The sequence below is a fragment of the Micropterus salmoides genome, unplaced genomic scaffold (assembly GCF_014851395.1).
Source record: "Micropterus salmoides isolate LMB-PRFRI ecotype aquatic unplaced genomic scaffold, ASM1485139v1 Ms_hic_scaffold_8, whole genome shotgun sequence".
NCBI classification, from domain to species: Eukaryota; Metazoa; Chordata; class Actinopteri; order Centrarchiformes; family Centrarchidae; genus Micropterus; species Micropterus salmoides.
The window spans coordinates 26625546-26653112 of NW_024044570.1; the positions used below are offsets into that span (position 1 = coordinate 26625546).

General features: G+C 41.0%; 5 protein-coding genes across 16 annotated transcripts in view; 3 read left to right on the forward strand and 2 right to left on the reverse strand.

Annotated features, from left to right (window-relative positions):
* Positions 1 to 402: 402 nt before the first annotated feature.
* uri1 (URI1 prefoldin like chaperone) lies at positions 403 to 8144 on the reverse strand. Of its 3 annotated transcripts, none has more exons than XM_038706077.1 (11): positions 7758 to 8144; positions 6871 to 6905; positions 4643 to 4721; positions 4190 to 4325; positions 2917 to 3008; positions 2769 to 2832; positions 2451 to 2646; positions 2127 to 2355; positions 1873 to 2009; positions 1491 to 1731; positions 403 to 1099 (listed from the first exon to the last, which is right to left on the reverse strand). In XM_038706077.1, exons 1-11 carry the CDS (start codon positions 7827 to 7829, stop codon positions 911 to 913), a joined length of 1470 nt encoding a protein of 489 aa, XP_038562005.1. In that variant the 5' UTR covers positions 7830 to 8144; the 3' UTR covers positions 403 to 910. The 3 variants fall into 3 exon arrangements, with proteins under 3 accessions (XP_038562005.1, XP_038562006.1, XP_038562007.1); XM_038706078.1 differs by lacking the exon at positions 7758 to 8144 and adding an exon at positions 7467 to 7729; XM_038706079.1 differs by lacking the exon at positions 7758 to 8144 and adding an exon at positions 7041 to 7456.
* Positions 8145 to 10402: 2258 nt separating this feature from the next.
* Positions 10403 to 12188, forward strand: zgc:112052 (protein C19orf12 homolog). 2 transcript variants are annotated; one of them, XM_038706899.1, is made up of 3 exons: positions 10403 to 10614; positions 11080 to 11179; positions 11382 to 12188. In XM_038706899.1, exons 1-3 carry the CDS (start codon positions 10591 to 10593, stop codon positions 11645 to 11647), a joined length of 390 nt encoding a protein of 129 aa, XP_038562827.1. In that variant the 5' UTR covers positions 10403 to 10590; the 3' UTR covers positions 11648 to 12188. The 2 variants fall into 2 exon arrangements, with proteins under 2 accessions (XP_038562827.1, XP_038562826.1); XM_038706898.1 differs by having other exon boundaries at positions 10462 to 10614; positions 11019 to 11179.
* Positions 12189 to 12916: 728 nt separating this feature from the next.
* Positions 12917 to 14539, reverse strand: LOC119894250 (cytochrome b-c1 complex subunit Rieske, mitochondrial-like). Its single transcript, XM_038706897.1, has 2 exons — positions 14331 to 14539; positions 12917 to 13643 (listed from the first exon to the last, which is right to left on the reverse strand). Exons 1-2 carry the CDS (start codon positions 14440 to 14442, stop codon positions 13036 to 13038), a joined length of 720 nt encoding a protein of 239 aa, XP_038562825.1. The 5' UTR covers positions 14443 to 14539; the 3' UTR covers positions 12917 to 13035.
* A 274-nt stretch (positions 14540 to 14813) lies between these two features.
* Positions 14814 to 19270, forward strand: rxylt1 (ribitol xylosyltransferase 1). The gene is made up of 6 exons (XM_038706910.1): positions 14814 to 15020; positions 15159 to 15344; positions 16359 to 16461; positions 16575 to 16889; positions 17028 to 17198; positions 18266 to 19270. The coding sequence occupies exons 1-6, from the start codon at positions 14873 to 14875 to the stop codon at positions 18666 to 18668; spliced, it is 1326 nt and encodes a 441-aa protein (XP_038562838.1). The 5' UTR covers positions 14814 to 14872; the 3' UTR covers positions 18669 to 19270.
* A 566-nt stretch (positions 19271 to 19836) lies between these two features.
* srgap1a (SLIT-ROBO Rho GTPase activating protein 1a) overlaps positions 19837 to 27567 on the forward strand; it is a 90401-nt gene continuing 82670 nt past the window's right edge. For 3 of the 9 annotated variants that reach the window (XM_038706901.1, XM_038706905.1, XM_038706904.1), the window contains exon 1: positions 19843 to 20550. In XM_038706901.1, the coding sequence (XP_038562829.1) occupies positions 20487 to 20550 (64 nt within the window). In that variant the 5' untranslated portion in view covers positions 19843 to 20486. Of the gene's footprint in view, positions 20551 to 27567 lie in introns of all 9 variants that reach the window. The other 6 variants (XM_038706907.1, XM_038706908.1, XM_038706909.1 and 3 more) reach the window with 5 other exon arrangements.

The following is a 27567-nucleotide window of genomic DNA, read 5'->3' on the forward strand; positions in this document are numbered from 1 at the left end:
TTGATTGTACTTTTACAAACTGGAAATGGCATTTTGTGTTCACTTTGCCTTACAGCTTTGATGAAATGTTATTGCTCGCATATAAAGTTTGGCGGCAGAGATTGTGCTTTACTTAGCTCTTCAAATTTTAATGCACAACAGGAAAATTCACAAGGAGTAACAATAATTCATAAAAAGCCCATATTAACTCAGTCAGGATCTGGTAATAGCTGTTTAGAGATCCGAACAATTTACACTAGGTATCAGGAGCAAAAATGTGTTACTATTACACACCATTACTATGCAGTGTAACAATCGTTTGAGAAAATCTTTCCAAAATGTTTCTGCTTAAGACATTCAGTTACAGAGCATAAATAAACGTGAAAATATTTTCTTTAAAAAGGAAGAAAGCGGAAACAAGACTTGTAGCCAAAATCGTTTATTTTCCTTTCAGTTTCCATCAATATTCTTTTTTTGTCTTTACATAAAGCTTGTCACAAAGGAATACATACATTCATTAGGCAGATCAAGAGAAGGTAAAATGAGAGCTAGCAGGCCCCTGATTCTGTTTAATGATCAACAACAAGGTAACTCGTCCTAAGTGGCTTACCTAAATCAGCAGAAAAGCAGATGACAAGTAAACAGATGACAGACAATCCGTTTAAACAAACCCCCTACTAGAGGAGCAGATAGAAAAAGATCCCGCGTTTACCAGTGTTTAGAGCTTGTTAAAAAGCAGTGTTACACATACGGCTTATTTGTTAACGTTGCTACTGTGCTTTTTCCTACTCAACACTCTCAACAGAAACCCTTTATGGTTAGAAGTGAAAGACACATGAAAGAAAGGAGAGGGTGGTTTGTCTAGTTCATCAGTCGAAGATAGAAAAAAACAAACAAAGTTATGGAAATATGGATATTTGCTCATCAAAAGTCAGTTCTGCTGCAGCCTGGCAGCTTTAAACTTCGACACTCTTTTCGGGGCTTGCTGGGGCAGGGCGCCGTCAGGCGCCACCTCCTCCTGTTTCCTCTCCAGTATAGTCGGCAGAGCTGGTGGAGTGATGGTCAGATGGGGGACAGCTGAAGGCATCGGGTCCTTTTCTACTACTGTACCTGAAAATGCCTGGAGGGGAGAGAAAGAGAAGCAGAGAGAAAAGAAACAGGTGTCAAACTGGTATTTCATGACTGATCACTTTCATCTCACTGAAACTGGGCATAGGGGAAAGGTTTAGGGAACCAAAAGAGGTTGTACAGTTTCCATGCTGTGTTTTCCTGTTCAGATTGCCTCTTGTGACTAACATTTAATGATTGTTTTGACCACATGCAGCTTCCACTTAAACTTAAAGAGGCTTCGGTGGGAGTTTTGATATGTTCTCATTATGGGATCAGAGGCTCAAAGGTGTCATTTTCATAAACCGTTTCACAACATAGGTATAGTAGAGATTCCTTCACACTGTAATTGAGATTAAATACTATACAGTGAGAAGTAAAACCAGAGCTGACATGTTGTTTACCTCAAATCGGCTGGCGGGGTGCAGTGGGACCACTGTGGGACTGTCCTCCTCCATGATGCCGTCACTGGTGTCGCTGTGCGTTGCCTCGTCGTGGCTGAAGCTGCGGCCAATCATCCGCCGCTCTTCGAAGTCGGCCGCGCTGCTTTCGCTCGTGTCGCTGCACACACTGTTCTCTCGGCTGCGTGACTTCAGGATGGACTTTCTGGGGATGAGTTCCCCGTTCTTCACATCCACAAACAACCTGAAAACACAACAACAACAAAACAAAAAACAGACTAGCTTCACTAATCAGAGGAGAGGAACCTGTAAACCAAACTCATACCTGTAAATCTGTCCTAAATTTAGTCTCCAATTCAATAAATTTGGTTTACTGTGTTTTTACCTATAAATGTCCGCTGGCGTTGTGATTTTGTGAAGTTCGTGATGGGAGTGTCCGTTCTTCTTTTTCCTCTTCTGCTCCTTCTGCTCTTTCCTTTCACTGAACTTCAGTGTGGTGTTTTTTCCTGTGTTTATCCTCACCTAAAGCAAAAGACAGAGACAGGGTAAAGAGGAAGTCGCTGAAACAGAATTAAACTGCAGAATTGGCAAAAAAAAAAAAAAAAAAATCACTTTACACATCACATTTATCACACTGACCTTCTTGGGTTCGACCGTGTGAGAGAAAAAGATGGTAGGCAAACAGCTGCCTTCCTCGTCGTCTTCTTCCTCTCGGTCTACGCTGAGTGGCGCTTTGCTGTGAGACACGGAGGTCCAGCTGGGCTTCAGACTTGGCCCATTTACCGGAGGCGCAGCATCTCCTTCCTTCTCTTCTTCTGAGGATAAGGATGATGTGTCCTCACCATTCATGTCTGCATTATCAGACAATCTGGAGAGAAACATTTCCGAGAGACGTTTACATTTTTACAAATGTGCAATATAAAATAAGGCTACTAAGAAAACACCCTGAGCGCGTTCATCTACCTTTCCTGCTCATCTTGTAGCTCCTCCAGTTTCTCGAGTTCATCCAATCGAGCCCACAAGTCCTCCTCTGTCACGACGCCTTTTCGGCTCCCTCCATCTCTGCCCTCTCCTTCAGTCTCCTCATCCTCCTCTTTTAGATCCAACATGCCATCTGACTTAGGCTTAGAGTTTGGTTTGTGAGCTATTCTTTGCTTTCCTGTTAAAGCCGATGTGAGGTTTGGTGCACAATTAATCAGCTGGTTAAAATGCTTTCTTTGTTTTCTCATAAGCCAAGATGTACCAATAAAATGAGGGCTGGGGAAAGGCTGATGAAGATACCTTTGCTGACAACAGCATCATTGTTTCCGACATCTTCTCTAATGTCAACGTAGTCCCTTTTACTCTAAAGAAGAAAAAAGGTCAATACATCTGTCCCCATTTATGTCTTACACAATATCTTATGGCGACTTGTAGTAATGCAACATACAGCCGAGATGGTTTCCAAATCCTTCGCAAAGCCAACTCTGGCTTCAAAGTTTTTCATCGTCTTCGACAGATCATCTATTTCATTCTTCACATCTGCAGAAAAAAACGGTACATCACCATCAAAATGTGCATTCAGATAGCTGGAGGGAGACCGACAAAACACAATGTGCAAAAAACTGGCTGCAGGCTGATTTAAATAAAACATTGAATATAACAATGACAGCCACCTGCTAAAGAGTTAAAAATCCTGAACAACTTGGGGGGAGAAAAATTGAAAAATGATGACACAAACAGTTCATAATATCTTCTGCCCTGAATACTACTCCGGATCATTAAATCTTGACAACAATTAAGCCCTTTTACTAATAGCAGCAGAGGGCCCTTGTTTCCATGGCGATTGGGAGCCCCTCCAGTCAGTGCATCAACTGGAAGTGAGGAAAGGTCAAACACAGAAGGCCTGACAACTCAGCCACTGTCTGACACATTTCAGCTAGCTATGTTTGTATTACAGCACTTAGCTCTGTAATAGCGGGGTAGGCAGTGTCAGGAGATGGGGGGAGGGGGGTGGTGGCTGCGGATGGGCTGTGGCATCACATTTCTGCTTCACTAAACACTCTAATAATGTTCACATCAAAGATCGTTACTTGGACCCATTTGACTTAATATGAGATTTTCAGGCCTAGAATGAGCAGTGGGGAAACACAGGCAACGTGCATAACCCGTATTAGAACTAGCACAAAACTCTTTTCTTTCTTCAAAGATTTCTTGCACTCGATCAAACAATAATGTTGCATTTACAGGACTTGATTTGACCGCAGGAGAGAACAAAAGCATAAAAATGCTATCACAGGATTTATAACAGACGCAGTGACAACGGCGAATCTGTAACGTGTGAATGCAAAAGCGAATAAGTGCTGCAAATGTGCCTTGCAGCTTCAAACCCTTTAACCACATGTGAAATTAAAGTACCTTGGGTAAGTCAAAAATCATTTCAGTACAGTTTTTAGAAGCAGCATTACAGTTCACTAAACATATCCCTAAAATACTCCACAGGTATCTCTAAAGTTTCTCCCAGCATTTTATGGTAAATAACGGCTCAGCTAAAAGTAAGTTTGTCTCTGTTTGTGATTCTTCAGTGCCAAGCTGTCAAGACCTAATGCAGCAACACCCTCTGCTGGATAAAGGAGGGCAGTGTTGATTCATTTCATTAAAATGAGACCAATTTAGTCTTTTTAAGAGAAGACAACTAACAGTCTTTTCTAAAACACACTCACATTTCATCCTGTGGTCGACAACTTTCTGGGCCTGCTTGGCAGAGCACTTGGCGAACCAGTTGTCACCGAGCAACGCTGTGACCTCGTTGGTGTGCACCAGCTTCCCAGGCATGAAGGCCAAAGGGCCAAACGGCACCTGTATATAGCACAGCGGATGGAAAGAGAGCAGAACAAAAGAGAAACCGTTGACACAAAGCAGGTGGCAGAATGTGGACATGAGAGTAGGAGAAAAGAAGAAATAAAACTTTCACTGACAGTAGTAAATATATATACCGTACATATATAGAGCCAGCTTCCGCAAAGTTAAGAATATCACCCTCTGGTTAAAGGTAAATTTGCCATTTGCAACAAGAATTCATCTTAAAACTAACCCACAGTGCACTCGCTCTGTGACTGTGTGTGTTTATGTGTGTGTGCTCTTTCCTGTGTATTTTAAATAGGGTTAACACTCACCATGATGTCATATGAGAGTTGATCTGGAAGAGTTTCAAGGCGATCATTCAGGGCTTCATAGTCACCTAACACTTTCTTCCTGCAAAAGCATGGATTTACAACAATATTAGGCCAACAACTACTGAAATAAATGTTGTTTTCATGTGAAGCCACGACTCTCCTCTGAAGCCATTGTTGTCCAAATTGATTTGTTTGGTTTATTTGTGGATGTTATACACAACAATGGGAAGCGAGCGTAGAGTAATAGAGTAATGAGGAAGTGCCTGTTTCCCTGTCAGGGGAAAAATGGAGATGGAGGGGGGTGGTACAGATGACTTTATCTCTTAGACTTTCCTCACTGCCTATAGTTATGGAATAGTCTATTGTTTCCTCGTCAGCTCAAACCTCTGGGACTAAAACTTTAATACAACTTATCATGAATTCAAGTAGTATTCAACAGTCCCTTAACACCAAACTGTTTTTTGGAGACTGTTTACATGACGTTACCTAATTAACCAAAACTACACCAGTACGAAGAAGAGAATTGTGCAATGGATACAGCATTTTCAGATAGCTGACTTAAAGTTGTTGCATATGCTTGACATAAGCATAAAAGAGTGCACAGCTCAACTTTGTAAATTTTTTGCACTTGTTTCAGTGACCTGGTTTGTCCAAATGTGCTATACCTGTCTGGCCTCACAACGCTCAAAGTCACAAACAATTCTATGGTGGTTTGTTTCTCTTTTTTTTTTTTTTTCCTACTTAAAAGCCACCACTTATGTTCCCTGTATAAAGGGGCTTATGAGTCCTCTGATTGGATTAAAGGTGGGCAGAACTGAGTAGGGAATTACTTGAGGTCACAGGACTCAATGTAACAATAAGAATGATCAAAGTGTAATTTGTCCAACAAAACTAACAGGAGCGATATCAGGCACAGACTGCACACTCACACGCAGTTTTCACAAGCTCCTCGGATGGTTGCATTTCCCGAGTTGGGAAGTCGTTCTTCCGACTTTGGTGTCATGAGACGCAATGTGACAACAGCATGGACATTTTTGTATATGGTCTGGGTGTTGCTATCCGAGCATGCTGCAACAGTCTGAAGCTGCGTGATTGTTTTTTTCTTCCTACTTATCTCTGAAGAAGGAATTTATTGTTCTTTAAGTAACAGGCATTTGCCCTTCATTCTTCATGTGACATCCGAGCTAATCTTAGACATCACTGCTGCTTTACTACTACTGCTACTAACTGTATCTGTAATCAGTACTACTAAGAATACTGATGGTAGCTCACTGCCTGCAATCAGTAAAAATGAAAATCTAGAGAAAATAATAAAATTACTAACTGAATTCCATTTATCTGCTTTGGTTTCGGAGTCATTGAAATTTGCATGCTGGCTTAATGTCATGGCTTACTAACAGTAACACCTAAATATAACAGCCTTTGTTAATGGTATTATTAACACCTGTGCTTTTCCTACTGTGTCGAAAGATCTGTTGGTACACCGAGTTTGATCATGCAACTCCCACCATAGCTCCTGCCCAACTTGAATCTGACCAGAGGTCGAATGGAGTGGAATACAACTTCATTGTCCACAAAAAGGTGGGAAATTGTCTTTGGCCCATCCAACATTTCACTAGACAATCAGACATAATAACTGAAAACCACTGTGTTAGCGTTGGCTGACAACTGAAAATGCTCTTTCTTGCAACTGTTTGGGAGGCAGGAATAAACAGGCTAATTACTGCGTGCTTGAAACAAATGCCTCTGATTGGCTAGGGAGTATCTAATTTGTTGATTTTGACCAGAGCCACCACTCTGAACAGAATCATGCTTGATTAAATGTGGAAGCCAAACTCGAGGTTATTATTATAAATAAAATATGCAGCTCTTACATAGCGCTATTACCAATTGAGTCAAAACTTCACACAAACTTCACTGATAGAAGTGAGACTGGATAATGACAGTAGCACTATTTCTAGTGAAATATAAATTAATTTAATTTCCAAATTGGTTGTATTCGTAGAATTGCATCACTTGGAGACAAGCAAGTAGAGAGCCATAAAATCCATATTGGCTGTGACCTATGGAGAGTTGTGTAGAATTGGACTTGCCTTTAACACTAAGAATAATATTGAGCTTTTGAATGACCTTTCACAGATGTATGCTTTTCATAGTGTACCCAAAAGCAAGCAAAAACAACAAAAGAAGGCTATCACTATTCAACTGTTGAAATAGTTTGTGCTTACCAGTGCTGGATCCGACTTTCACAGTCTTCCACCACCTGTTTCAGGACAAATTATTTCAATATGAATCACATTGAAAATCTATGTAATTTAGGCCTACACAGTCTTGTGTAGCGGATTTAATGGCGTGAAAACAAACAGGAAAAACAAACAGCCATAATACCCAACCAGACCAAGGAAGCAGAACAGGAAGACAAGCACAGCTGTCAACACGACGTCCAAATGGTCAGGACATTTATGGGGGTGCAAAGTTTGTTGCAGTCTTCATGAAGTCCCCCACACACAATGAGAAACACTGGCGTACTTTCAATAACAAATAATCTGAAAACTGGACGGAAAGAGGATGTGCTAGAGGAAGAAAGCCTAGTCTGATTACACTGTCAACTTTCTCAGCTTAATCCTTGTAACGTTAATCAAATGCAAAAGTGAAAGCTCGTGTTGCTGTGTTCCTGACTGAATGTCTGCGCGAGTGGGTTTGGCGTTGACTTTTTTTTGCTAGCTAATTGACTAACGTTAGCTGATCCGTCAATTAATAAAAATGTAAAGTAGCACATACTAGCAGAACACGCAGTGCAGAAGTGCAAAGAAACGACACACACCTCCAGGCAACATTTGCTTTACAAGAAGTTGAACACGCGAGCGGCGGCAGGGGAGGAAGCTTCTCGAAAACGGACAGTCAAAACAACTTAGCAATGTCGCGTAACAAGTTTGTACAAATAGTGTGAGCTCAAACGTATATATTTAATGTAAAAAGCACTTCAGCAGATCCACTCGTGGTTCAAACACCCTTGCTGGTCCACCGCGTGGCCAGTAGCTGGCTGTGGTTTGGCTAACGTTAGACGTCAGTTACTAGCCCCAGCAACGTTTTTCATGTCAGCTGCTTAAATTACCTTCTTGTGCTCTTCTCGGAGCCTGGCAACTCCACCGAGATGGTCTATATTCATTTTAACCTTTTCAGCCATTATCAACCCACGTGCACAACAGTAAAATGTGTTGTTTTGTGACCCCAAAACAAAGCTCAGGGGTTGTTGTGAGTCCTAAAGAAGTGTTTATGGATGCAGCAGCAGCTACTCCTGAGAGCCGTTCTGCTCGTATTCATCAATGGGGCGGTGATAGTTATCCTCACTCTCGATAGTGATCTCATCTCACACTCTCATTTCAAGATTTCTGCATGATTTCCAAAAATATCCACGGTGTTAATATTCCCAAGATGAGAAAATATTCCACGACGTTCTCGCTGCGACTACGTGCACCTCGGTCCGACGTCAAGACACCAGCAATTACAACGGAACTTCTGGTTATGATTTTCAAATTAAAAGACCTCATTGGTAAGTCGCTTTTTTAGCATCAGTATTATTTTCATTGTAGTAAAACGAACATAAACTAAAGAAAACACCTAGTGATATAACACGTGTCATTTAATTGGTAAATTAAAAAAACAATGTTTTACTTTACAAGTAAAACATCTGCCTTCTTGGGGGCCCCGGGATGTTAATGGGTCCTCCCTCTCTCTGGGCAGTGTGTACAGATACAGTATGCGAACAGTGTTTTTATACTATATTTTGACACAGGGTCCCTCTTCAAGCCAGAATATCAAGATCAGGTAATGAAGCAGGGCCCACCATAAGCCCCTTTTCAAAATTACATATAAGTAAAATTCCACAAAGCAAGTGCCACAAAGTGAGCTTGGGGCTTTTGTGGTGGCCTACGAGTCTATGAACTGTGGGCAGTCGCCAGCTTTACCAGATTCGCAATCAACTAGGCCCACTTGAGTAAAGGTAGCCTACTCAAGCATTTTCAGTAAAACGTACTAATAATGTCAAAAGTAAAAATAAACATCATGCAGAATGGTCGGTGTTAAATAATGTCTGTTTTATTATGTTAACTATTGTTTTGCAGCATTCAATTCCTATTATTCATGCCTTAAATGCTGCATAGGCAACATTTAAATTTGGTAAAAGTGGAGTTCATTTTAAGTCATCAATATACTTTAATTTACAATAATGTATTGTGTTTTGTAAAGTGATCACAGTTTTATGTGTGTAAATTGTTAATATGCAGCATAACCAATACAACTGTCAACAGCAGCACAGTTATGCCCTACCTACACGTCCCAATTCATATTTTTATTTTGAAGATAAAAACATTGTAGTTTCCGTTTTTCAGCCACATGAAGCCAACTTGAAGCAGCTGTGCCTCTGTGTCTCCCGGTGTACTCTGGGTAAATGTGGACAATTGCACGAATGTAAACAGTCGACAAAATCCTGCTGCACTGACCAACGCGGTGCTACAGTAACAAGCGCGACCATTTCCAGAGATGTAGGCCTATCTATTAGAAAAGTGGCAGTGAGTTCCCTCCTCCACATGTCATGGTGAATCCTGCAGCTGCACAAACATCGTAGTTACAGAAAATAGTTAAACACACACATGTAGATATAATAGCCCGCAAAGCTTTTAGTAGAGATGAATGAGCCCAGACATGGTAGTTGTTACGAACAAGTTTGGTTTCAGAAAATTCATCCACCCATGGTTCCAGCCCCCTTCTTGTTAGACGCTCATTGGCTGTTTTTGTTGCATTTACATACTATCGGAGATATCAGTACTACCAGTTATAATAGTAAAGGAAAAATATGCACTGTGAAACGAGATTCAAAAATCCTTTAAAAACAAATAATCCATAATTAGCGGTCCAAGACCAAGGGGGCGCAAAAAAACCAACACATGTCCACCATCAGGTGGCGGTATAATCAAGGTAGACTATGTGCGTTTTAGTGAGGCGAAATGTACTGTATATTTCTAAAGGCTGTTATGTTTGGTATGGTAGCCAGAGGTGCCTCAATTTATCCATTCATCTGAAAAGGCAAAACTATACACCTTTAAAATATGTTAATTTGAAAAAGGAATAATTTAAGGGGTATGCGATTTCCCCCACACATTACACATTCATTTAATATATTTGATGTAAGTATGTTTCGATCATCAATTTAATGTGTTGTTAATGTGTATAAGGCAAACCCCAATTAAACTATTATTAATGGATTAAGATATGCTATATACACTATATGTACAAAAGTACTTGGATACTCCTGTCCCAATACTTTTTGGAGGGGCATATTTGTTATGGTGTATTTTTTGCTAAGGGAAATCTTTATGCTACAGCAGACAATAGTTCTTCAGTTTGTGTTTGGCCTTTTCCTGTTTCAATATGAAGATGTCCCCGTGCACAAAGCCAGCTCCATAAAGACATTTTTTTCCCAGTTTGGTGTGGAAGAACTTGACTCAACACCTTTGGGATGTACTAGAACGGAGACGGTGAGCCAGACCCTCTCGTCCAACATCAGTGTCTGACCTCACAAATGCTCTTCTGGATGAATGGGCAAAAATCCCACAAACAAATCCAAAATCTCCTTCCCAGAAGAGTAGAAGCTCTTATAGCTGCAGAGGTGGGACCAACTCCATATCAATGCCTACGAATATAGAACGGGACGCTATAAAATCAATGCACTTTTGTCCATGTAGTGTATGTATACACCTAATCGTTGTTTTGTTGAACAAGCTGGGAAATTCGGGATTGGTCGGATGTCCCTGAATGCAGCAATGTTGTTGCTCCCATCAAGCATTGCGGTCAGAATCATACAAGCTCAGAAATCAAGCGTAACCGGCTGATGCTGAGAATAACTTGGAATCATAGTAACATTACAAGAATCAGCCCAACACAACTTGATGAGGATTTCGTTAGGCAGCAAGGTATGTTAATAACGTGTCCTGTGGTCACAGCGAGCTCTATGGATGCCACCCTGTAACGTTAGCCTAATGTTATGCCTTATGATGCTGTCTGATGTAATCAGGATTATTATTACTAACTTATCTCACTGGTATCTGTGGATAATGAACGTTACATTAGAACACGACTGAGTGCCACGATATTCAGCAAATGCAGGGCCATGTTTAGTAAAGTGTCTTTTGAGACTCTGTCTGATGTAAATTGTTCATTTGGGAATAGTTAATACCAACAAATACTGAAGTATTTTAGCTGACTGGCTATTTCCCTGATTTGTTATTATTCTAAAATATGCTTATTGTTAGATTGCTACATAGCTTAGAGTTCACATTTCTGTCATGTCTCCTAAAATGACACATCTGATCCACAGTATGTGTCATCGGGTTAATGATGTCATGAAGCTGTGTTGTGAGTTATCTGCCAATCAGCAGATCCAGACCACAGTGAAAGGCTCAGGGAAGGGAGCAGCAGCAGCTGGGGGACTGGCCTTTGCTGGAGGATTGGTCGGGGGTCCCCTTGGTATTGCAGTTGGTAAGTGGAAACAGTTTCTCTAACCTGTAGAAAAAAATGTACAACCACCTCTACTCGTTTGTCACTACTGGTATACTGAAACACACCTCGTATATAATATAAAGTATTCACAGAGTTAAAAGCTTTATTGCAAACAAATATTAGTTGAACTGATCGATACTGTTGCTAAATTTCACAAGTTTGAAACCCTTTTCCCCTGCAGGCGGTGCAGTTGGAGGCCTTCTGGGCTGCTGGCTGACCAGCGGACAATTCAAACCCCTGCCTCAGATCATAATGGAGCTCACTCCTCAGCAGCAGCAGAAGCTTTATGAGGATCTCATGGCCATCCTGGGAGAAATTCAGTGGACAGATTTGGCCCAGCTGACTGCTCTAGTAATGGGCAACGCTACTCTGAAGCAGCAGCTTACGGGTGCCCTTCTCGGGTATATCACCAAGGAGCTCCAGGCAGAGGTGCACTATGTGGATTAGTGTTTGCGGATAATCTGACTCAGGGCCCCACGTGCTCAAGAAGATGGAGTCCTTAACAAGAATGGGAACAGTTTTTATGAAGCTGGAGAGACTCAAAATGGCACTGACACCATCACAGTCCTGGTAACCTCTGGTTAATATGAGGTTAGCACATTATTGTGAATTTAAACAGCTATAACTGGATTAATTTATTTAATTTTTATTATGGGAAGTGCACTTATCAGTTGATGGAATTATTTATTCATTTAGCCTTTAATGGCACTTAGAATCACTGCGTCAAAAGTTACTCTGAATTAAAGTCTGACTGAGTGGTTTAGCTACAACAAAGTAGTTTTCAATATTATTTAAATATTTACATACAAAGAATTATGCTCTAAATAAGAAGCAACTGTACAGTGTGGAATATTTTGATTTGATGTGAATTTATCAATTTTGCATCTGTGTACGGTATATTGTATTGCTATCACTGAGTCAATTCAAACTCTTTATTGCTTTAAATGATTTTTCATCAATAAAAACAAATGTTTGTTTCACTGGTTCATACAGTTTTACATAGTACACTTTGTTCCATGGGATTAAATTACACCGTAAAACAGTTGTGCTTTATGTTACTTGGCACTGTTGAGACGCTCCTTGCTGCTGCCATTACTCGTATAAAATTATAAAATTGTCAACTTATCTGATCTCTAGACTTCCTTCCAGTCTTTTGACACACTGACACATTCCTGAATCAGATTACATCTCGCATCATAGGTCAGCTCAACTTTATGTAACCATAGAACAAGCTGCAACTGCCCTCTAAACAAAAAGGTAGAAAAACAAAAAGTCACTGTCTAATGTTAAAAATGTAATCCTTGCTTTTGCAATTAGTGAGACTATAGGTTCTCTTAAGTACAAAGTAGAACTCAGGCTAGTGACACAAATGTCATTTTCCCAAAGCCCAAATTAAGCCTTTATGTAAAATTTTGTTTCATTAGCCTTTTGCGGTTGTGGATTCATTTTGCATTTTTGGTTCCACCTTTCATATAGTGTTTCTATGCATTTTCTGCCCTCAAATTTTGTCTGTTTTATTTTGCTTCCCTTTCCACTTTGTAACTTTTTGTTTTACATAATGTTATTTGCAAAATAGCAAATGTTCAAAGTAGTGTGGAATGACATCTATTAAGCATAAGTACTCTGAATCCCAGTGGAAATTTGCAGTGAATCAAAGAAGAGCTAAATGATGCAGAACAATCATTTTGAGAGTGAAGAGGTGCAATGACTAAATCATACAGTTGGAAATGTGTCTTTATTAGTAGATATACATATTTTATGTCACCCCCTACTCTCACACAGAGCCATCTAAAAATACATATTACAGAGAGGAACTGAGACAGAGTCCCTCGTATTTATCCCACAATGACAATGTCATCGTGGAATTCATAGTAGGGAACCTCCAGGTTAAGAGGAGCAGGTCCCTTTCTTATTCTTCCTGAAGCATCATAGTGGGAGCCATGGCAAGGACAGTAGTAGCCTCCATATTCTCCGGCGTTTGCAATGGGCACACAACCCAGATGGGTGCAAACACCAAGGACGATGACCCAGTTGGGGTCAATGACTCTGTCCTTGTCATGCTGGGGATCACGGAGCTCCCCCAAATTCACAGACGCCTCTGTGGCGATTTCCTTCTCTGTGCGGTGACGGACAAACAGGGGCTTTCCTCTCCACTTGAAGGTCATGTTTTTGCCTTCAGGGATGTCAGCGAGCTTGATCTCAATCTTAGATAAGGCCAGGACATCTGCTGATGCACTCATTGAGGAGACAAACTGGCTGACCACTGTCTTGGCTGCGTAGACGCCAACCACAGAGCTTGCACCTGTGACAAGGTAAGAGAACACCCTTCTTGCCTCACTGCTCTCCTGGGAGGACTTGTTGGGGTCGGTGACCTCGGGGCGGCGGTAGTCTGTAAAGTCAGGAATCTTGAGATCTGTGTGGGCAAGACGGATTCCTGCAGGAGCTGTGAATTAGACACATGATGCATTTTTAAAGACAAAATAAGCAGATGGGCAAATTTTATTATAAGCTATAAATATCTTATAAAAACATTTAAAAATAATGCTTGCCTGTCATTATTATTCAGTATTTCAATCACCACATTTCTTCCTTAAAATGTTAATTAATAGTAGTTTTAATAATGATCAAAAATACACACTAAATGATTTTTGGTGCATTCACGTGACCGTGGAAATTGGATAAGTTTACTTTTAGCACGGGAGACACATTTCAGTCAATCATCATAGGAACTCTTTAAATGTTGTCTTCTACTCTATAACCAGCAATACAACGTATTCTTTTACCTAAATCAGCATTTCACCTGTATTAGCATGTCAGCACAAACCTGTTTTAACCAGGATTACATTCATCTCACTAGTCTATATTTGGTCAACCCGTTCTTATTGATGACCCTGTCAGGTCAGGTCACAGATTTCAGTGACATCCACATTAGCTAACGTTACTTCCTGCTACAGCAAGTTGTTGTTGACATCAAAACAAAGATACATCACATTTAGACGTTGTCTAATATAGAAATATTAACTAATCAGTACGATGTCCATATGTTAAGTTGTATCGTTACATCACGCAGCTCAATACCACTACCAGCTCTGGCCAACGTTACTAGCCACACGCCCGTCTTCGGCCTTACCAGCAGCAGGCAGCAACTCCTTAACTCCGGGGAACGCCAGGCTTTTAACTGTGTGTTTTGTTGCCTGCAAGTACGGGGAAAGAACCCCGGGACGAGCGGCTATGGACATCATTTTGCCCAAGGTAGTACACCCCGCAACTGCGGACACGACACGACCTTGCCTTTACAAATGTTGAGTGCACCTTTCTAATCTGTATTAGCAGCCACCCACTCTGCCTTTACAACGTTCCGCATTACTTGAGGTGTGACCGAAGTGCCCCTTTCGTTTTTTCTAATATATCTCGTTATTTTATAACTCTAAAGTTAATCATTAATACTGCAATTAAATATTATATATTCAGTGTTGACATATGGAGATTTGTTGATCCAAAATGGTAGAAACCATACTAAGAATAAAATAACGGTGAATTTGGTACAGGCATTTATCGAAGTCAGCTGTGTCCAAGGGTCCTCGTGATGTAAACAAGGGTCCTCTCACAAAAAATGGAGACTAGCTAACATAACACAATGGTAACATCAGAGAAAAAAGAAAGAAAAGAAACATGAAAATACCAAAAAGAAAACTATTTCTTCTAATAATTTTTGCATATGTGGCATTTTCCCTCTACGCTGCATACAATGTCTTCTTCAGCACTAAAGTAATCTCTCGCGTTCACAGGGTGGTGAAGAAAGAGACGGGAGCAATCTCGGGTAACTTCACTTAGCACAGCCGTTGTCTAGCCCCTACATACAATTTTTATAAATTGACATCTAGAAACCAATTTTTTTCTTATGCTAAATAAACAAAATGCATACCCCGTGAGATGAATGAAATTGTGTGTTCTGTAGGTGGTGTCAGAGATGGCGGTGCTGCTCCATTTTTAGCAGATGACTGGAATCCGTGGGAGGATGAACAGGTGGAGTACAACTCTGCTCTGAACAAAAAGAGGGAGGCCTTCAAACAGCATCTGAGTCGAATTGACAAGAACAAACCCAAAAGATACAGGGTCCAGATCTGGGGGAAAGCTGCCATAGGTAAGTCATGTTCTTACATGAGATTAATAATAATCTGTCACAGCCTGCAGAGAAGGTCTGCGTTGTGGTTCGGGCGTGAAATTGCAATAATTGTAATACTTTACAGTGTTAAGTCTCCATCTGCATGTGCACATTTACTAGTACTGAAGCTGAGGTGCAAGAAATGCAGGAACTGGGCAATACAACAAAAGAGTTTGCAGTGTAATTGCAGAGGGAAGGAAGATACTTTGTTGATGAAGGGGAACGGTGAACCAATAGATGAGGAAGGAGAATAGATTGGAAATTGTATTTTACATTTGCTTAAACAGTAAAATTGATCTTTGAAATTAAAACATAATAATAATGTAATCAATCTTAAGCGATCTTAAGAAATCTTGAGTGTCTTAATGTCCAGAATCAAGATTTTTCTAAAAGTCAAGTCCAAAAGTAAAGTAGATACACAAGTTGATTAATCGTATTGGTGTTGCACAGAGTGTAAAGAAAGCCAACCAAAAGAATAGCAAATGTGAGAAGAACAAACACCAAATTAAACTGCATCTCAGACATATTTTTCATTATCTCTGTAATTGATCTAATTTGTAGCAAAATCACAAATTATTCTCTTTCTTCCATTAGAGAGAGGGATACAACTTTGACAGTCCCTGTAAGAAAATGACATTATTCTGTTTACTATTTGGAAAAATAAATAAGGCTTCAAATGTTAAGATTGTTAGTCATAAACAATAATGATAAGCCTTTTCTTGAGTTTTCCCCCTCCCCTTGCTGTGATGTAAATGTTTTACATGCTTCCAAATTTATTAAGTTATTTATTAAGTTAAAGTGAGGCCCAATTAAGTTCAGTAACTGTGTATACTGTATACTCCTGATGTGCAAATACAGATGTAGATACAAACTACATAAAGCTGATTTATGCCCTGCTGCAGAAGCCTGGCAATGGTACAATGTAATGCCATTGCACGCATTGATATTTTAACTATAGTAGCAAATTGCATTGAACCCCTCTTTTGTCCTCAGGGCTCTACCTTTGGGAACATATTTTAGAAGGACCCCTCAACCCTACTGACAAGGTAGCACAATGGAGAGAGGGAGAGCTGCAGTCAGGAAAGATTGACTTCAGGTAACAAAGTTGGGACTCTGAAAAACTGCCAAACGCAAGCATATAGCGTGCTTTTGGGACAAATTGGCTTGTTCTCCCTCCCTCCCTTCCGTTTCTTGCCTCTCCATCCTCAGTTTCTACACAGGTCCTGCTGTGGTCCAGGGTCACGTCCCTCTGGAAATGAACAGCCTGGTTCTGGTTCTGAATGGCCGCGAGCAGCAGAAGGTCTCTTACTCCACACGGTGGCTGGAGCATGTCCAAGCTCTGGTACAGTCCCACACGGTGTCACATGTGGCTGTGGTCCTGCTGGGCAATGAGCACTGCAACAACAACTGGATTGGCCCGTACTTAAAGAGAAATGGTGGCTTTGTGGAGCTGCTCTTTTTAGTGTACGACAGCCCCTGGGTCAACGACAAGGATGTCTTCCAGTGGCCTCTTGGTGTTGCCACGTATGTCATTTCTTAGTAGTCCTACGTGTGTATGTGTACATCATTGGTGTTCAATATCAGTACATTAAACAATGCAGGTTGTCTTTTTAAATGAATAACATTATCTAACATGTTGCTCTGTTTTTCTTGTCTCTGCAGATACAGGCAGTTTCCTATGATCAGGCCTAATGCGCAACTGATCACTTCCAACAGGCCATACCTCTGCAATTTCCTAGGAACTGTTTACAAAAATTCCTCCAGAGAAACTCTCATGCAGGTGCTGAAACAATCTGGCCTGGATAAGGAATGCATCACCACTGCCAGGGAGAAGTAAGTCATTATTCAGTTGTAGAGCCATTGTTTAGGACTGATATGGAGGAGCAAAGCTTTTTATATTTTGTTTCTCTATTGTACTTTTTTTAACATCGAAAATAATTTAATTATTTATGATAAAACAATTTGATTTAACGTCGTTGAGGATCTAACACTTTAAAACTACACAGTCCTCTGTCTGTCCAAAACAAGTTCAGCTTTCAAAGCTACAGTACTTCTAGTGTGAAATTCTTATGTGTTTAATATCTACTTAAAAGGCTTTAGAAAATAACCACTTGATTTGCTAAGTCAGACTGCTGAAGCCTCATATTAGCCTCAGCTGAACTTTAGAATACATTTTTGCACAGACTGAGAACTGCATTTTGTCCCCCATCACTTATATTGGAATTGTGTTAGGAAGTGATCGCCTCATGGCTCGTAGGGACAGGAGTAAGGACTGCCTTGACTAGTAACGCTTTCAAAGCACATATGTACATGTGATTATTGTTTAAAGACAGACTGCAATTGCAAAAAAAAAAAAAAAACATCCTTTTTTTTTCTTGAATGATGATATTGTCAGGAACTTTGGTGTTATCAGAAGTTACATTTAGGGCTGACGGAATTTGAAAAAATATCTAATTGCGATCATTTTGACTGATATTGCAATTGTGATATGATTTACGCTACTAGGGGTAATGATCATATTTTACATAATTATTCTCATTTTAATTGAAAAACACTGAGATTAATTATGGTGTGATATTTGCAGTGATCTATACTAAACAAAGATGTTTTCTTAAGTTTCTAGAATATGATGTGTAGGCCAGGACATCTCTGCAGCACGTCAATATTAAATTTAAAATGGTATTTTGACACACATTACCTACCACATTAACAAATATTGTGCCTCCTTCAATCTGTAAATTGCATTAGGCCCTATTGTGATTTCGGCAAAATTTTGAACAATTGTTAAGCCCTAGCTACATTTATGTTTGTTTGGCCATGTAAACGTATCTATAATTGCCTATTTATTACAGCAGCTTAAAGTGTAGACTTAAGTATCCTTTCCTTCCTCCTTGCCTCAGGTGGCTCCCTCAGGAGACAGCAGACAGTCTGAGACGCTATCAGGCTGCTTTGGCCCAGAGCGAGCTCACTCTCTGCCCAGTCGGGATCAACACAGAGTGCTACCGCATCTACGAGGCCTGCTCTTATGGCTCAGTGCCAGTGGTGGAAGATGTACTGACGCCTGGGACCTGTGCGGCCGGGCCCAGCTCTCCACTACGGCTGCTCAAAGCTGCAGGAGCACCCTTCATCTTCATCAGTGACTGGAAAGAACTGCCTGCCATCTTGGAGAGGGAGAGAGGGATGAGCCAGGAGCAGAGGGTGGATAGGAGGAGGAGGCTGTTGGAGTGGTACGCCAGCTTTCGTCAGCAGATGAAGGAGAGGTTCACTGAGGTCATCGAGGAGTCTTTCTTCAAAAGCAGCTGACTGCGGTGCTAAATTCACAAACCATTAAGGATACACAGGGGTAGACATTCAGTATTGATTAAATTTATTTGGTGGTTTGTAGAGAAATGTGACATACTACTGGTGTAGTGTTCCTGATTATGTTCAGTGTAATGTTCCTTTGCGGGTTAAATCATTTATGTATGTAGTAAAGTTGTAAAGCTGCCATTACTAGTCAGTAAAGGGCCCATGACATTACTGTATATGTATCCTCTAAATGTTTACAGTGGTGAATGTCCAAATGATAAACTGCCTTTGCATTTAAAAGCATTTATGTTAATTTAACTGTGTTTTATATCTCTGTTTGTATGCACTTAATATTGTGATTTTTTAGAACACTAAACATTAGGTGTAGAATGAGACCATGTGTTTTTAGGTTCTGTTTGAAAATGGTACATTGAGCTATTTTATATTGTGAGCAACTTGAAAATGGATGTTGTTGCTGTGGCATGTGTTGCTTTTTTTTTCATCAAAACATTACAAAAACATTTCTTCTTTGTTATATTTATTTCAGTACAGTGCTGCATGGATGTTTTTTTAAGAAAGTGCAATCAAATAAATTGGAGTGTTGTCCTGAAGAGAAATTTGTGCTTTTACTTTCCCTGCAGGTGGCGCTGTGGACCAGTCGATTATTAGTGGATACAGTGATCTCAGTTGAAATTTAAAGACTAAAGTTAAGAGGAAAAACTTAACTTGACCTTAATTTTTGTAATATAATGGAGGGAAAGCATGGTGTTATCTTCAAAGTTTGTTTTGCTCTTAACAATAAAATATATGTATGTATATATATTACCTTTAGGGGCACACAGCTATATTAGCTGTAGGAAATATGTGGGCCCTGCAGCCGTGGTCCCCTATATATACCTTTTTTTCTATCTTGTACAGCACTGTATGTCTGTATATTTTAAATAGATATCCATTGGATCTGTCTTTTGGTTAAATGAGGGCAAAAGTAAAAGCCATTGTGCTTGTTATGAAATGAAAACACCTGACATATAATTGTTTTCATTACATGTATAAGGAAAACCATTACGCATAAATTGCAGAAGCCTGTAGTCACGCTGGCTGTCATACTCCGTTCCTACAGCTGACTAATACGGACAAATAGCATAAGCCTTCAGATTTGGGAGCAGGAGTGTGAGTCCACTGGTGTCCACTAGCTGCATGTGGGTGTGCAGATCCCTCCCTCTCTTTCCTGTCCTCTCCCTGCTGCCGGCTCCAGCTGCCGTGTGCTGCAGTCGGCCTGCCCTGTTTGCCTCTGAGCCTGCTGGGAGTTGGAGGGAGAGCAAGCGGGGGGAAGTGTGTGTGGGTCCCAAACTGGAAAACAACCAAAAGGCACACACGCGTACAATTCAGGACTTTAAAGCCCTCCGGACGGGTTGTTGGCACTACGTTACAGGGAGCTGTGAAAAGCCGTCACGGAGACCCTGAAAGTTGCGTGATTGTTTTTCCTTCTTCTTCTGTGGTAGCAGCACCGCTGTTGCGCCGCGCGGACTGCTCTGGTACTTGAGTGGATTCATTGGTTGGAGCAGGGTTGCGCATTGGCCCTGCTGTATATCCACCGCTTATCCAGAGGGGAGAGGAACAATGAAGAACTAAACGTTTTCTTCATTGCTCCAAGTCGGGCTTGTTGCAGGGAAACCATTTTCAAAGTGTTATTTTGTCTCGCGCCTCTTCTCTCCGTCGCGTTCATTTTCTCGTCCTGTGTGGGATGCGTCGCCTGCTGTAGGATCCCGCTTGTTGACTAACTGTTTTTGCAAGAAGTTTACAGCGAGCTTCGGACACGAGAAGAGAGGGAAAATGTCCACGCCGAGGTTCAAAAAGGATAAAGAAATCATCGCGGAGTACGAGAGTCAGGTCAAAGGTAAGAGAGGGTGAATGTTTCGCTTGGAAATGTGCTTGCTGGAGCCGCTGGGAGACTAATTGGGACCAGGCTAACCATAGTTCATCACTACCTGCACAAACCGATGCGGTGTGTTAAATAAAAAAATTAAAAAAACGTCGGTAAAAAATGACCTGTCGGTTCTTACTGCAAGGCAAATAAGCACATGTTTCACCAAAGCATCCTGTATTCATATAACTTGGATTTCTGTTAAATAACTTTCAGGCCTGGTCCAATGTAATAGTAGACTATTCACCATTATAAGGGAGTTAACTTAATTAGCAAAATAGAAAGCTTGGCAATTGAGTTCTGTAGGGGGCTTTTTAAGTATTTTGTTAAGTAGTTTTGCATGTGAAAGCCAATGAAAGTACTCAGGAGATTCATCATTGGCCTGAAAGAAGGGATCACTATCTTTCACAGGTAGCCTGTAGCCTATTAAGGTGCCTGTTTTGTTCAGGTTGTATGTCCAGTCAGGTTGCAACCTTTTATCTGCTCAAACACATTTTACCACTACTTTGTCTGGTGTATTTTATTATCATTACCTGTTTAACAACCTGTTACCATCAAGGTTAGTCGCTGAGTATTTCTCAGTTGGAGACTTTGTAGTTATTGTTCCCACAGCATAACATCACGGTAATTTAACTGAAGGCCAGGAGGAGCACAAGCCCATGCAACACACCTGTATTAAGATGCAGTGTCTTGCTCAGGGGCACTTAAGAAGAGCTGGTTGCTTGTGGTCAAGTCCTTTTTAATTTATTTTACTACTCTACACCCTCTCTGTTTCCTGCTTAATGTCACGAGCCTACACTCCAAACCATGAAACAGCCTTTTGCCCTGATTTACGCAGGTGATTTAGAGGTGTGCAAGGCACCACAATGATGCCACCCTAATTCACCTTGTCCCCTCTGTCTCCTTCAAGCCTCCCCATGCATGCAGAGTAGTGGTAGTTTATTCCCCAGACAGACCAGCACAGGAAAGAGGCAGTTGCTGCTCCAGGGTAACCATGGGGATTTGGCCCCAAGCCAACCAGCTCTGTTCTTCAGAGCAGTTAGCATGCTGAAATACCACCTTTTCATGTCGCCATATACAACCTTAAATCCGGAGGGGGGGGGGGTTCTGTCCCAAGGTTTTAGAAGGGGGGTAGAGTATGGAAGGGACCAGTACTGCTTGAGGAATTACAAGATTGCATTGAGTTGAGCTCAAGCTCATTTGCGAGGAATGTTCAGCACCCTTTCTTGTCCCTGCGGTGATGACTAAGGGCTTTCAGCCTGTAATAGCGGATGATGCACAGTCATAGGGGATGCTGAACAAGAGATGACGAAGCCTCCCATTTGTCAAGCAGAACCCAGCGGGGTAATAACAACAACCTGATGCTGATAATAGCTGTTGCTTGTTAAGACCACCGTAGCTGCAGTAAATCAATGTTAAGGTGTATTGTTTTGTTGAATTCAATTCCGAGGGTAATGCACTGGGGCTTGTCGTGCATTGTAAACATTCCCGTGAGGATATTTTATTATTTTTTTTATTCGTACAGGAACATTACAGGGAATGCGTTGCTATTTGCATAAAGTACTGTACTTGTTCTGTTTGCATTGCAAATACGCTGCTGGTATTCAGTTTTAGAGTTGCTTTATTTATTGTCATTGAAATGTATTTTTTGGACAAAGACATTTTGAGGATGTATGAGGATAATCATTTGTTACATTTAGGGCCTTACTTTTTCTGTCTTTATACTTGTCATGCATAATAATGACTCTTTGGTAGGTCAGACAACTCCTGCAAATGCAGACCCTGTTTTTGTTTTTATTTTAAATAATAGCTGTCAGGCTCGCAAGTTTATGAGTAGTTAGTAGTGGATGACAATGATTTCTGTCAACGTTAAGGAGGCTATTCTGTAGCAGCTCCCGATTTTTATTTTTTTTTTGCAGCTGTAAAGCGTTTTATGAGTTAATAGTTTGCAGTGATAATGAGTGGGCTCACATCTGCAGTGTAGCTGTGACAGCCAGAGGCTAACAGTGAACAGACATTGATTACTCAAGAAGTAGAACAACAAGCAGCTCAGAACAGCCGGAGCTGATGTTTGATCTTTTGGCCTGCATCCTCACTGTCTCACAGTTTAAAAAAAAAATGTTTTGATTCCAACAATATTTCCACAAATATCTGGCAGTTTTGCCACATCTTATGAAAGCACATTGATCTTCAGCCCAAAGCTCACTGTCCCGATTTTGACAAATAACACGTACAATGTGGTCGTCTCGTCTGCCGTCATTCAGTAATCCAGCAGTTATGCAGATGTACACCAACAATTCCCATTTTTTCTGAGAGCGTCATCTTTATATCCATGTGTTTTCAGCATTTTTCAAAGGCATGGCAGCAACAGTGTGCTGAGTGGCATTGTTATTCAAGTCAGTAGATGTGAGGTATTTAATGTAGTTTCCTATGGTGACTGTCTGAAAGCCTCCGCACAATGGCTGACACTACTGTTTTTAGGCTGGATTTGTCATTCAGATGACATTCACTTCTTAAGTACCCTGCAACAGCTTTTTACCCTTTCACAGATGAAAATGGATGTCTTTTTGGCAATTCAGGGAAATGATCCTTTTATAGAAAAAGCTCTGCAGCATGGGGATTTGATTTTTGCTAATTGCTAAATTCAGCATCTACATCAAGAGGCTTGTTTTGGAAAAACAAAAACATTAAGAAGATTGGGTTAAGACAGTGGAATTTGTTTTGGCTTTATAGCACACATCGGTTACAGTCAATTTAAATAATTTTAAGCAGGCTAGGCAAAGGTTGTGGGTACACTGGCAGGCGTTCTCTGTGGTCCTCTGTTCATGTGGATCGGTGGATCAGGGCATAGCAACACTGTGGTGTTTTCTCTTGGGCAAAGTGTTGTTTGTGGCCCGGGGGTCGTGACTCCGATGACAGGACCCCTTGAGCCTCTGTCAGGGGTCCTCTCCCAGATCATCATAAAAGCTACCCCCTTTGACCTGCATTCCCTGCCGTTTGAAATCAGAGCCCTGCCCCTCTGCATACTCAAAGAGAGAGGTCTGCTCCCATGTTTGTATGCACGGGGATTAAAAGCAGGAAACTGCTCTGAGGTGGTATGGTCTTGATTATCTTTCAAATTAATGGGATTTGTCTTGTGGTTAAAAGTCATTAGTTTCTTTACATCTGTAATAGTGGGAGTTAATGTTGTCCAATTGCGTGGCAGAAAATGAGCGTGTACGTGTTGGTCACTGTCCATTACACAATGGATTGTGTAATGTACAGTGTCATTTTGCTTTAAATTAGTCCTTCATGGTGAAATCAATCCAGTGTGTCACCAGGCAAGTATGGTGTACTGAAACTGCCGTCTCTTTATTTAGAAAGGTTCTTTGGGCTCATCTTACTGAAACTAAAAAAACTGAAAAAACTATGCTAGATAATGAGTACTAAAGCAAATAGTCAATACATACAGTCGCTTGCGGAGTGCTTTCACAGAAAGTGGAACCCAAAACTTGTCCTTGATTCTGTTACAGTCAACTTTACAGTCAATATATTTTATACATACAACAAAGTACAACTTTATTTTGAGTTTTTGATGAGTAACTGTCAATTAATTCTATCCACTGACTAATTGATTGACTAACTGATGCTTTATTTTCTTTTCTTTGGGTACAAGTCTGTCTCTATGAATGCACACAGTCTCTACTTAAAAATAGAATCATTTTGAAAGTTAGAACAGCTGTGAGACTCCTGTGTCCTCATGTTACCTTTGCCTTCTTGATTAGTAAATATTGTCAGTTGGGAGTTTGGGGGCGGGAGCACATCCTTTGCCAGCTGTCACTATAACATGACCTTTTTGTGACTGTCAAATTTTGCCCCATTAACACCGTGCTGGAGCCACATGAAGTGTTTCTCTCTCTGTGTAAAGTCATCCAGAAATCTGTCAAAATAGGAATGGCAACCTGGGAGACATAGCATTTGCAGGGCTCTGAAGCCCATTGAAATAATGCATGTGATATTGGACTCATACCTTTTCTATTCTAAACTTTCCTCCACTTTTCTTGCTGTCTTCTCTTTTAAGCCTTTAATTAATCTAAATGGCTTTCATATGCCATTTCAATGAACAGATGTTGCATGTTTTGTCACTGAAATAAACAATTTTACACTTCTTGCAGTTATACTCCACACAGTGGATATTGGTGGATCCGTGATGCTCCATCTTAACAGCTTCTCAGAGGTGTTGATGGAGGTTGGAGGTTGAAAGACTAATGGAATCTTAACTCCCCCTGGAGCCACAACATCACACATCCATCCACACACTTACCATCTGTTTTTAAAACACACACACACACACACACACACACACGGTTATAGAAGAGGTGTGTGTGTTTCCGTGTGTGTTTCCACCAAGTCGTATGGTATTAGGTGTGGTGTTGGTGTGTGCTTTGTGCATGAGCGTACATTTGCATGGGTGGGTGACTGGTTATTGACAGCACCATCTGTGGCCACTCACCCTTTTTGCAGTTTTAATAAACTCTGCCGAGCAAGACCTCACTTTCCCTGCTGTGCTTTTCAATGTAGTTATAAAGGCCACCAGGACATTAGTGCAGTCCCCCACCCACACGCAAACTAATTCAAAACCAACCCCTATCCATGCCCCTGCATCCCTAAACCAAACAAAAAGGCTGAAGACAAAACAAGACGCCTGGTGTGTTGCCTCCAGTTGTAACTGACACTGGTTAATTCAATTTCTTTCCAGAAAGGATCAAGTCAACCCATGTACCGTTATTGTACCCCCCCCCCGCCCCCCGACCATTGGTGGTGTCTGGGCATAGACAAGAATCTGTGTGGGACCAGAGTGGTAATGAGCTGGATGAGATTCACAGTGGAGCTGTAGTGCATTGGGTAATAGGGTGTACAGGGTGTTAATGAAACTGGATGAAATTGGACCAAGCTTAGAGAAACTAACACTCAGGAATTAAAACTGAGGGGGAAAAGTGAAATAAAAGGAACAGCTGAAGGGGGATTTTTAGAGATTTTGGCTACTTTCTAGACGACTTTAATTTCTGTGAACCACTGCTGGGGCCCAGCAGATGGACAGACAGTACAGCAGACAGACACAGTTTGACCATCAGGCCATGCTGCTGTCTGCCACCCAGTAGGGCTGGATTAGGGGGAAGGAGATTGGGGGATGGGGATGAGGTCAGTGCATGAATAAGTGAAGGCGGAGGTCATAAGCTCTGACTTGGTTGACTTGTTTTAATCTGCATCTGTGTGTGTTCAGTCGATTCATCTGCAGAATGTAAGCCGTTTATGTGTTTAGTGGTGGCAAAAGCTTTTTAAGATGAGTGCAAACATGATATAAGTGAAGTCTCTTCCTGGTTGTTATTTCCTACATCTGCTGTTTCGGCTTCTTCCTTTCTGTTTCAAAGCTTTGACTGATCAGGACAATCTGTTCACAAGCTGAGGCATGCTGCTTGTCTGGGGTACCCCACTTTAATCAACCTCTCTGGGAACTGAAGCTGAGTTTTATAGGGTCCCAAGTCCTCATCCTCTCCCACCAGCAATGCCTCACTGTGCTGAAGATGTTAACCTCAACTGTATAGGGGACTGCTCCACGGATATGTGGGGTGCTTGGAAATACGGGGGAAAAAAGAGTCATTTAAGGATAAAGATCTGTCAGCCGTGTTCCTCCACTGCTCATTGCGTCCCAAAACTGAAATCTATTTTAATTAAGTCCAATCGGCACCAAACTTGGCACAGACCATCTCTGGACCAAGCTGATCCGCCGCACAAAGTCCCGATTATAAGCTAACAAATGTTTGCAAAAAACACTAAATACAGGATGTGATGTTATATCTTAGGTTTGCAGTGTCCTTATCTGGCAAGCCTTCCCGTGGGGCTGTGTCAAATTTGGCGTCAATCGGCCTCTAGGTGGCACTATTAATCGTATATCAATTAACACTCCCATGGACATACATTCATTTTAGATTTGCATAACCACAAGTCCCTTTAATTTCAAACTCTGAACATCTATTCGCCACGGGCCCCCGAAGCCACGGCGGGGCGCCCCAGTCAACTCGCACGGCCCCCGCTGCTTGCAGTTCATGTACAGACTAGGTAAATACTTTTTTCCTGTAACTCTCAACAAGCTGTCATGCTCTGTAAAGAGCTTCATTTCTATGTGGTGTAAACTAGTGAGTCATTAAGTCATCAGATCAACCACTGTACATCCACTCCACTAATTTGATTATGACTCAAGTAAGGCAATTCTGATTATTGCAATAGGCATGTTTAATCAGGTTTTAATCAGGTTACCCACTCAAGTAAATTGTGTTAAGTGTAGTAAGCATAATTCAGTTAACTGGAATTCTTATCAGTCCTTTGAAATACAATTGATATCTTTCTTATGTTTTTCAACCTGCTATGTGTATTGTTAATTGTTAAGCATCAAAGCTAATTCCTTCTATTTGTAAACCTACTTGACATTAAAGCTGATTGATGTAATTCTGCTTCTGTACAGCATAATTTGGTCAATATTTTGTTTTTTTTACACGTGCCACAAAGTTGATGAAAATAGATACAACGCTTTGGATCTGACAATCCACTGCTAACCATGCAGCTATGCCACTGTATGGCTAGCAGAGGTGGAAAATTTTGGGGACATAGCGAAAGATTCCACAAATCTTTATATTTATGTTTCATGTTAGCCTGCAGATTACCACACAACCCTCCAGATTTTAGCGGTGCCCTGTAGATTTTTCTTTTTAACAAACGATAATCTAACCACCAACACAGTTTAAAAAGACTGTGGTTGCTGAATGTAAAAGCCTTATTTAAACTACTGCTGTAATCTGGGTATCTGTAGTACTTATGTGCACCCAGTGAAGGGATAGGATACATTCTTAAAAGAATACTACAATTTATTGCAGGTTGCTGTGTTACTTGATTTCAGCAGTTACCTTGGTACGTACAATATCATCATAACCGATAGAACCGATGGCTGGGATT

Bases quoted from the DNA above. Each gene is read 5' to 3' on its own strand.
- rxylt1 (XM_038706910.1), top strand. From the start codon at position 14,873: ATGAAAATACCAAAAAGAAAACTATTTCTTCTAATAATTTTTGCATAT. The intron at 16,462-16,574 runs GTAACAAAGTTG...CTCCATCCTCAG, and splicing joins TCAGGAAAGATTGACTTCAG to TTTCTACACAGGTCCTGCTG. The intron at 17,199-18,265 runs GTAAGTCATTAT...TCCTTGCCTCAG, and splicing joins ATCACCACTGCCAGGGAGAA to GTGGCTCCCTCAGGAGACAG.
- zgc:112052 (XM_038706898.1), top strand. From the start codon at position 11,020: ATGTGTCATCGGGTTAATGATGTCATGAAGCTGTGTTGTGAGTTATCT. The intron at 11,180-11,381 runs GTAAGTGGAAAC...TTTCCCCTGCAG, and splicing joins TCCCCTTGGTATTGCAGTTG to GCGGTGCAGTTGGAGGCCTT.
- LOC119894250 (XM_038706897.1), bottom strand. From the start codon at position 14,442: ATGATGTCCATAGCCGCTCGTCCCGGGGTTCTTTCCCCGTACTTGCAG. The intron at 13,644-14,330 runs GTAAGGCCGAAG...TCTAATTCACAG, and splicing joins GGAGTTGCTGCCTGCTGCTG to CTCCTGCAGGAATCCGTCTT.
- uri1 (XM_038706077.1), bottom strand. From the start codon at position 7,829: ATGGCTGAAAAGGTTAAAATGAATATAGACCATCTCGGTGGAGTTGCC. The intron at 2,833-2,916 runs GTATGTTGCATT...TTTCTTCTTTAG, and splicing joins ATTTGGAAACCATCTCGGCT to AGTAAAAGGGACTACGTTGA. The intron at 1,100-1,490 runs GTAAACAACATG...TCTCCCCTCCAG, and splicing joins ACCCCGCCAGCCGATTTGAG to GCATTTTCAGGTACAGTAGT.